The following is a 10,349-nucleotide window of genomic DNA, read 5'->3' on the forward strand; positions in this document are numbered from 1 at the left end:
TAAATAAAATTTTATCATCTTCAAAACTAAATTTCCCAAGTTAGTTTGAAAGAAAATGTTGAATATTTTTCCTTGAACTTGAATAAAGTTAGGGTTTCTTTCACATTTTATAAGTTATCAAAAAAGCAGTAAGATCATAAACATTGATTTTAATTTTCAATTTAAAATGCCAGTTTCTGTTGGCAACAGGATTTCCACTCTAGTTTTTGTATATTTTGCAAGCATCCTTTTGAGCTCTTGTCAAGAAAATTAATCTAGGAGGATCTACACAACTGTGAACTGAGCTATTTGCCTTCCATGCTTTCATGGTTTGTTTCATGCAGGTTTGTGAGTTGCCTCTTGGAGCAGCCTGAAGTGTCAGTCATTGGTGCAGGAAGAGGACATGCTGGGAGTATCATTCATAAGCTGTTTGTGAATGCTCAGAGGGTATGCAAGATTGTTTATTTACTGTGCCGTAGGCCTTTTCAAACCTTATAATCATTTATGGAAAAACATTTCTGCCTTCTGAATGATGCCGGTTATCCAGCAATTTACCTGTTTCTGAATTTGTTCTTTAGCAGTAATTGAGTGTAGAGTAGCCTTGTGAGTCTGTTTGTGTGTAGTTTTGTGTGTGTGTGTGTGTGTGTGTGTGTGCATGTGCACGCGCATGCGCGCGCAGGATATTAGAAGGATGCTGACATTACTGTTAAAAATCCTCACCTAAATGTTTGCTCTGGACCATTAATTATCACATATAAAAATTTAATCCAGTTGCTTAATGTATTGGCCTATTTTGTAAAATAAACATGTTTAGGACTTGGTAGATCATCATAGATAAAAAGGGCTTGGGATTCATTATTACTGGCAGAAATTAACATTTAATTTAGTTCCTTAGTTACTAAATAATGCCAGCCAGGTGTTTGCTCTTCCAGACCAGAACATAGTTTTTCCTACAACTATTAAACCCTAATAATAATAAGCTTTAATATTAAACTTAATCATTTGCTTCTTGAAAAGGACCTCAAGCAAGTCACTTTACTTAGCTCTCCACACAACTCTGCAAGACTTTAATATGCATGGGAGTTGCCAGTCTGCATTGGTAGAGGGAATTTACTCGTTGGGGGTTCTCTACACCAATGAAATCACAGATCCGATCCTTCTCCCCCCAAAACAAGTAACCTGGAGAAAGCCATTTTCAAAACTGTAGCATTAAACATTAGGCAGTACACTTTGATACTTTTAAAACTACAGAGCTTTGAATATGTTAATATTGAATTGATAATAGTGCTTGACATAGGTTTTCTCTCTTCCTCTCTCCTGAGCACTTGACAGAAAAAATATTTTTGTATTTTAAACAGCTGCCATCTTCCCAGGGGTAATATTATTTCGAGGCCAATCTTTTGAATCTTAGTGATACTTAGAAAAAATACAGACTTAAAAATGTGCTAAGTGCATGTCACTTTCCTAGAGATGATCCTGATAGTAAATGACCCAACTTTGACTTTTCTCAGAGTCAAATTGGAAGGAAACTTAATGTCTTTACATTGTGGAAAAATAATTTTTAGATTCTTTGTTCTTCTATTTAATACCATATTTTGATTTTAAAATAGCCAAGATCATCCATAACTTGTTACTTAGAATGAAGTTAGCAAATGTTGAAAAATGTGATTAATCAGGGGTGAATTCCCTAAATTTCAAAATCTTAGAGCAGAAATTGAGGATTTCAAAATCCTTGTAAATTAGTATTTTAGAAAATAATAGGGCAGGTAGGTGGTGCAGTGGATAGAGCAGCAGCCCTGAAGTCAGGAGGACCTAAGTTCAAATCTGGTCTCAGATATTTCCTAGCTGTATGACCCTGAGAAAATCATTTAACCCCATTGCCTCAACAACAAAAAAAAAGAAAATAATAATAGAAGCTTCTATTTAATTTATTATTTATTTGTTGGCACACAGTCAAGCACTTCATTTTTACCCATAGTTAGACTTTTCCCAGCACATTGGACAGATGGATATGATCATTTTCTCTAGTTATTGCCAATGTCATTTTTTCCCCTGAGTATTTTGCAGTATATCTTCTTGCTGCTTTGAAGAATATCATTTGCATTCTTAGGCATTTAAAAAAATCCTATGGATTATATTTCTTTGTGGAAATTGCTGTGTATTGCATGATGTTAAGAGAAGTGAAATAGTGAAGAGTAGTGAAGGCTCAGAGAATTATGAGTCAGAAATATAAGTATCTTGTTGGTACATTTTCAGGTTTTGAGAGAAAAAACTAAGGCAAAATGGTTTTCAATCTTATTCATAAAACTTTTTCTTTTAATAATTGATAAATAATTTGTGTTACTTTAAAATTGAATTTAGAATGTTAATATCTGAGTTTTTAAAAATTGCAGTTAAGTGACCAGGTTTCAGGAAGACTATCACAACTTCACTGATCTATCTTATCCACACAGCAGTATTCATATATATTTTATCTTTTTCCTAAAAGCAGTAAATTTTAAATTAAGTTCATCACAATTGTTCTATATTGAGAACAATAATTCAGGAATATATATATATATATATATATATATATACATATATATATATATATCCATCCATATATCTTGAAAATGAATTCTAATATCATTTTTCTTGAGTGTTGCTAAAGTTCTTTAACATTAAGTGAATGTAGCTTTAAAAATTCAAGAGTTAAGTGTGTTTTCTGAGTCACGAATACTTGTTTCTCACCTATGCCCATACAATGCACAAAAACTATTTTTTTGTCTCAATTCCTGATTAGCCAACATTAATTCCTAACTTTCCCTACCTTAGTCAGGCTGTCTGATGTATGGAGTAAACATGAAATAGCATATTTTTTACTCTATTTGACATCCTTGTATAAACTGTATGTGTTTGTGCTATACTCTTGTTTGTCCCAATATTCTTTTGACAGGAACATACTCCTGAATACAATGCATGCTGCCTTTGAAATAATTGTGAAATCTGTCGTTTATCCCCTTATAAACCATCTTGCTTGTTTCTCTTTCATCACTGTTTCTTTTCTCACCCTTTCTCAAGCTGACTGAATCTTCTGATGAGGTAACAAATAGCCTTTGTCCCTCATACTCCTCCTTTCCATCCCTCGAGCTTCATGTAGGTCATTAAGACTAATCACTTCTCTTTCTCTCTGGGTCCGGACCTGTGATGTCATTGGTGTGAGGAAACTCCCTTCCAGTACAGATTGGCAGCTGTTGTGTAACTTGGGGTCTTAATAGAGTTTTGGGGACAGGGGCACTGGGAGATTGTGATGCTTGCCCAAAGTCACTCCTTTGGAAGTCTCAAATATTTGGTTCTGGGTGTCCTTCTATCATAGTGTGGTTTTTATCTCTTTTTCCAAAATTGTTTTCCTCATGAATTATTGGAAAGTACAGGAGACTGAGTTCAATCTAGAAGAATATGGCTAAATGTGTAGTCCATGAAAGAAGCACGTCCCTTTGATATGTGGAACTTTTATAGAGTTTTAACTTCATTGGCTGCCATCATGTGGCAGCAACATCACTTGATAATGGACCACGTGAGAGGCCCCTACAAACCAACCACATTCTTCCCAATGAGTTTGGACTCAGAAAGAAGAGATCTGAGCTTTGAAGGGACAGGATTAAATTTCTGTGTTCAGTAGTCTCCTGAGGGAATTCTCTGCATCACTCATGTTATTGAGGAGTCTGGGGTAACAGCCTTCAGGAGTTCGTGGGAAAAGTGCTGTTGGAGTGGCTAGCTATAAAGAAACCAAGGGAGATGTGGTTTCATGACTCTCCCTCCTTTGGAGAGCTGAACTTACCGATTTCTTTACAGAATCTCCTTGTTTTCCTCCTATTTATTTATACTCTTAGGCTGTTGCCATATTTCAAGCTTCTGTGTTGTGCTAGTCAGTAACCATAGCATAGCTGAATGCATCAGTGAGTAATGTGAAACATTTCAATGTCTACTATCATGTTTAATCATCTGCCCTTTAAAAAAATTCAGAGTTCAGCCTTTGATTCCCTTCTGAATTTCACATCTGATTCTATTTAAGGCTGCAAGCATGGCTCCAGTGGAGGAGGAACTGAAAAGAACCAGCTCTTCTGAAGAGCGGAGGCAGAATTCAGGGTCAGACTTCCCAGCCCCTGCGGGCCGGGAGCTCATTTTGCGTACCACCGTTCCGCGGCCTGCGCCCTACTCCAAAGCCCTTCCCCAGCGCATGTACAGCGTTCTCACCAAGGAGGACTTCAGACTTGCAGGGGCCTTTTCAGCTGACACCTCATTCTTCTGATGAGTTTTTTTTAAGTGTTATCGATGTCTTCAGAGGTAATGCTAAATTCTTCTTCTTTGAGAGGAAGGGTGATTGTGCCAGCAAGTGACAGACGGCGTGGGGAGGACACTGTTCTGTTGAATGATCAAGAATCACCTTTCAGGGAATTAAACCAGCATCTGAAAGAGTCACCTGCATCACGCTGCGGTTATGATGTATCCTGGTGGGAACAGAGGAGATGTCGAGAGGCAGCCAAGCATTTTGAATGCTTAAATGGATTGAGAGATTTCTGCCCAAAGAGACAGCCCTGATCTAGTTTATTTAAAGAACTGAGGTAGACGGGCACTGTACAAGGAGCTCAATCTCGAAAGGATAGATAGTACACATTCTGTTCCTTTTCATGACAGTTCTTACAAGAAGAAGCCATTGTCCCACACTCACCATAAATATAAACATTAAATAATTGTATTTATTACTATCAAGTATAAAAAATAGGGAATTTACTCAGATTTCTGGATATTTCGGTTGTGTCTTCATTCCACAAAATCTTCATGGATATTTTAAAACTATTTAATCTCTTGTTCATACAATCACTCAATGGAAATCTTAATTACACTAGTTAACTCTTGATGTGCTGTTTTGTTGGGGTTTTTGTGTCTTTTTAAAATTCCAGCATTTCATGTAGTTAATCTATTTTTCCATAGAATTTTTCCCTAAATGGATTCTTTATGGTAACTATATATTAAACAACTTCATTGCAAATAGCTTTAAATATATCCTTTAATTTTTTGATACTGTACTAATGTAATAAAAATGTGATCCAGGCCAAAACTCTGTGTAAAATGCCTACTTGTAGATGTGTCCTCACTGCCCCTTGCTGTACAGTGTGCCCTTGTTTTCTTGTGCTGCCTTGGCCGTATATTTAATGGAGCAAGGATGGAACACATGCTGTGAATGCAACCTGGAATATGGAAAGGATCATGCAGTCAGTAAAATTTGAATGTATATGTTTATGTCATGAATAAAATTATTTTAAAGCAATATTTTCGGACGTCTGTTAGGGGGAAGTGAAAGTGTATGGGGTTGGTGATATTCCAACCTTTTTTTGTGTGAATCTATTATGCTGCATGTACCTTAAATCAGTTTGTGGTCCACTAATTCCAAAGTATCCAAATTATGATATAATCCTGTATAGCAAAAATAAGAACCTTGCCAATAAATCTTTGAGAACAGAAGCTCAGATGAATAGAATTGTATAAGATATAGAGGGCATTTTTGGCTTTTTGCTTTTCATTTTAAAACAAGTCATATATTGAGCACTGACATTTTGCAAAGGCTAATCTACTTTTGGCCATCTCCTTTATTCAGTTCGTGAAGGCTCTTGATTACTTTTAGTATATTTCTCATTCAGTTCAGTAAAGGATCCTAAAAAATAAGTAAATCCAGATTGTAGACCCTTTTCCTGAGTTTGGTCAGTTTTCTTTCAAAAGATAATATGAGATGAAGCCTTCAGACAGGGATGCTGTTTGTTTTTAAAAATATTATTTATTTTAAACATTTTTTTTCTTTATAAATATTGAGTTCCAGATTTCTTCCCTTTCCTCCAAACTTTGAGAAGGCAAGCAAAATATCATCAATTATACATTGTGAAATCATGTAAAACAAACATTTCATATTCTCCATATTTCCCCTCAAAGCAAGAAAAATAAAGGAGAGAAAATCATACTTCAGTTTTCATGGAGTTCATCACCTCTCTCTAGAGGTGGATAGCCTTTTTTCATGAAGAGTCCTTTGGAATTTTCTTGAATCATAATATTGATCAGAGTAACCAAGTCTCTCATAGTTGATCATCATTACAGCATTGTTGCCATGTACGAGGATCTCCCTCTTCTTCCCACTTCACCTTGCATCAGTTCATAAAAATTTTAGAAGACTGCTATTCTTTAACCTTTTACATTTTTTAACCTATTTAATTTACAATTTAAATTACAAAATTTACAAAAATTTAAATTTGATATGGTGGATTATAAGGAATGCCAGCTTTTCAGTCTTCTACATAACTCATTAAGGAGGATGGGATTATGTAGGAAGGTTCTTTGTCTTCCAAGAACTACTGGTAATATCTCAATACCACCTCATGCTTAACCAATAACTCCCCTTTATGTAACACTCAAATTTACTGAGCCTTTTTTCTCATAATATTCCTGTGCACTAATAAATCTCTGTTGTTAAGGTTCAAGAATTAAAAGCCTTAAGTTTTCTGTTTCTAAATAAGAGAACTCATCTTTAACACTTCTTCTTCTGATTAGCCTGGTGTTTTCCCTCACAGCATCCACCTCTTTTCCTTTGCCATATTGGAGCATTACATAGGGTTTTCAACTAACATAAGAAAAATAAAAGGTTTAGAGAGGATGTAAAAGATGAACTGAAGAACTGGGTGAAAAAAATGATAGAGTTGAAGAATTTGTTTTTTTCCAGTGGCATCTGACTCAAGTTCCAAAAGAGAAACTTAATGAACATAAGAAATTCATGTTGAACAGTGAAGACAGATGATGAAATAACTAAGGGAACTTGTGAAATTACCTTTCTTTTAAGTTCTTTAAAATCAGAAAATATGCATCACTTTAGGATGGGCAAAATGCTAACTTGCTTCAAAGTCGAGGATAGATAAAATGATCACTATTATTTTAAAACTCTTAACTTGGTATTTTTTCCTTATAAACCGTTCCCTGATTTTCCTTTTCAGCCTCATGCCTTTGTAAATCATCCTCACTACTCTCTCCTTCCTTTTAACTCAACACACAGACACACAATTTCTGCCTGTTGAAATCCTTGATAGGTTATAGAGCTAGATAGCACCTCAGAAGCCGTCCAAACCAATTGCTTCATTTTACAGATAAGAGAACTGAGGCCCAGGGAGTTTTAAATGAATTGTCCAAAGTCACAGAGGTAGCCCATGTTTTAAGCCCAAAAAAGTGCCATTTCTCTATCAAGCTTTTCCCCATCCCTCCTGCAAAGTTTTAAGTGATCTCAAATCTGATATCACTCTATCTGAACTGTTTCATATCCTTACAACCTATATATTTCCTCTACATTTCTCTTACACTAGATTTTTTTAAGATTAGCTAGCTGAAGGTAAGAATAACGTCTTATTTCATCTTTGTAACAGTGTTTGCTATAATATATCACAAATAATAGTTTCTTGATAAACTTCCTTGAATTCAATCTCAACAGATTTGGCAAAGCAAGTAAATCAGTTACTAAATAGGCCTAATTCTTTGTCATTGAACATGTACCTAACGTAACTAATTGTGCTCCTTCTGATGAAGACTTTGAAGGATAAAGCAAAAATGTACAAAATGGAAATTGGACTTAGAAGTGAAGAAGCTTAACAGAATTTGCGAGTATGTCCTAAAAAGGCTTAACTTTTTCCCTTTTTGATGGGAATTTCATTTAATCCTATTCTGCCTCAGTTTCATGGCATGTAGGCCCCAAACCTAAAGAGAGATTTAATTGTTGTAAAGCATGTTAAATCATTAAATATTGGGAATGGTCACTAAATCTGTAACTGTATAAATCTTTTTGACTTATACCAGCACAAAATTTTTTTGAATTTGCACTTTTTTTAAAAGCTCAGTATTTAAGTCCTTGATTTATGTATACACATATGTTCCCAGTGGGGATTACTAAGGATGGGAGGAAAGAAGAAAATGGAAGCAAATTGAGAACTTAGAGGAGAAATACCTAATACTGATGCTACTGATGGTATCAGAATATCCACCAACAGCACTGCTGGGTATGTAAAAAAGAGGTGGGTTAAAATGTGAAGAAAACGTCCAGCCTCCTTTCCCCCACCCCCCACCCCCCACTGCCAAAGCCCAAGCCTGAGTGCCTTTGCATTCTGTTCAGTCAGCAATGAGCCACGTGCCTCGGGTGCCTTACGTTCTTAAGTTGCGTCTCTCGGACAAAGAGTTTCAGGAACGGGTCTGAAATCTGATTTTTTAACTCTGAATTGGAAGATTTCAGCGTCTCTTACTTTAGCTTTTGGAAATGACATAACTGCCAGAATTTCTCCAACTCTCGTCTTGGTGTCAGCTTGGAAATGTAATTTTGGCTGAATCCTGAAATGCTCAAATTTAGCTTCTTTACATTAGCCTCACTCATTTGCCAAAAAATACGGCCCTTTCTCAGGCACCTGGTCCCTGCTTTACCAGGTACTCTTGGACTCTTTAAACCAGTCTCATCATCCCGGGAAGGTTTCCTGGCAACGGTTTCTTAGTATGAAGAGCAATTGGAGAGGGTGTTGTATGGTTGCCTTTAGTGATGTTCACTTTTTGACAGAGACAAGCCGGCCTCCACAAAGGGACACGGGGCAGGGTGGAGAGAGCTGGAAGCAGGGAACAGTTTTATGAAATTTGCCCAAGTTGGCTGTGCCTTTTTCATTTTATCCTGGTGTCCCCAGTAACTAGCACAACGTCCTGCCTACAGTATGTAATAAGTGCTCATTTAAATGGATTGCAATGAATACCCAAATACCAATTTAGATACATAGAACGTTCTTCCCTTTTCTTAGCTCTTGAGCATATCTTTGTCCCTTTGTCAATTCAGGAAAAAAAATTTTTTTGCACAAAAACTTGATCCAGAGATCAAGTTTTTTAATTTTAAGCCTGTAGGTTTTTGTTGAGCTATCCTAGAATATCCTACACTAAGATGGTGATTTTAAAGGAATAACTCCTTATTAAAGCACTTGCTTTAAAAGGCATTATTTATAAGGAAGAAAACAGAAAGCATTCAAATGAGATTGCTTCTAACAAGCCATCAAGTATTTTTTAATAGTAGCCACTGGACTTGAACCATGCACTGTACTTGGCCATGGGAATAAGGGGAAGGTATAATGCAAGAGAAGTAAGAGGTGTACTTGTTGGTTCACTGATGAGATGTTATCAAAAGCAATTTTTTAAATCTCCAAACCTTTGCCAGTATTCACCCAAGTATTGATTGGTTTTTAATGACTGGTTCCCCAAAAACAAAATCTGTAGAAGAATAAAATGATATGGTTAGATGAGACAGTCTGATAAACTTGAAGCAATCTAACATAGGAGGAAGAGTATTGGATTTGGAGTCAGAATACCTCCCTGTGAACTTCTCTGGGTCCTCATCTTTAAGTTAGGATGCTGCCATAATTACTAGGATGCCTTTCAGTAATAACTCTGTTACCCAGTGTTCCACGTCTCCTCCCATTGTCTCCAGACCGATAGCACCATCCTGTGATGGTGCACAATGAAGGTAAGGTAAAAATCAGCATTTCTATAGGTTTGCAAAGAGCTTTACAAATATTTCATTTTATCTTCACAACTGAGAAGTAAACACTTATTGTCTCCCATCTTATAGTTATGGAAACTGAGACAGATCAAGTGACTTACCCAGCATCATAGAGCAAGTGTCTGAGGCAAAATTTGAACTCGGGTCTTCTTGACTCAGGTCTAGCACTTCATCCACCGTGCCAGTTGGCTGATTTTAAGACACTGTCCATTTAATTAGAATCTTAAAATTTGTAAAAATCGTTTTCTCAAGATCAGTTCTACATTCTGTATTAACCTGACTTTCCATAGTTGCCCCCCTCTGTTCCCCCCTTCTCATCAGTGAGTGCAGCTGTGTTTATTGAGATTGCACAGAAGTCATGCCAAATTGCTGGTAAAGTTCTTGCTGTGAACAAGTAATGATCAAGCCTAAGGGTAATAAATATCTGCTCTTCTGTTGCCAACTGGCTGTCAAAGATAGTTTCAGGAGATTCACAAGGTAATGTACTGTAAGGGAAGAGCCACAAATGGGTTGGAGGAGAAGACTATTGAGAAGGCAAAAACATTAAAAAAAAGAAAAACCACCCCAAGTCCTATATTGGATTAATTAACTTGGTTAAGGGCACAGAGGAGTACATAAATAAAGTCTTTAGGAAAACTGGCCAATTCAGGTCCCCCCTTTCTGTTTTGCTCTTATTTCCATTTAAGCTGCAGAAATGATTTGGAAGTAGCTAGAAAGCACTTACCCAGTGACAGAATCTGGAAGAGAGGCCTTTGGAGTGGGAGTCTGAGGGAGGAGG

At 36.5% G+C, this 10,349-nt stretch overlaps 1 protein-coding gene across 4 annotated transcripts in view; it reads left to right on the plus strand.

Annotated features, from left to right (window-relative positions):
- The window catches only part of RAB3GAP1 (RAB3 GTPase activating protein catalytic subunit 1), a 95,430-nt gene extending 90,138 nt beyond the window's left edge, over window positions 1-5,292 (plus strand). For 2 of the 4 annotated variants that reach the window (XM_031960002.1, XM_031960000.1), the window contains exons 23-25: window positions 324-426; window positions 3,040-3,060; window positions 4,034-5,292. In XM_031960002.1, coding sequence (XP_031815862.1) covers window positions 324-426; window positions 3,040-3,060; window positions 4,034-4,270 — 361 coding nt within the window. In that variant the 3' untranslated portion in view covers window positions 4,271-5,292. The remainder of the gene's footprint in view (window positions 1-323; window positions 427-3,039; window positions 3,061-4,033) is intronic. The other 2 variants (XM_003763817.4, XM_031960001.1) reach the window with 1 other exon arrangement.
- Window positions 5,293-10,349: the final 5,057 nt, after the last annotated feature.

Source organism: Sarcophilus harrisii, chromosome 3, assembly GCF_902635505.1.
Source record: "Sarcophilus harrisii chromosome 3, mSarHar1.11, whole genome shotgun sequence".
Lineage (NCBI taxonomy): Eukaryota > Metazoa > Chordata > Mammalia > Dasyuromorphia > Dasyuridae > Sarcophilus > Sarcophilus harrisii.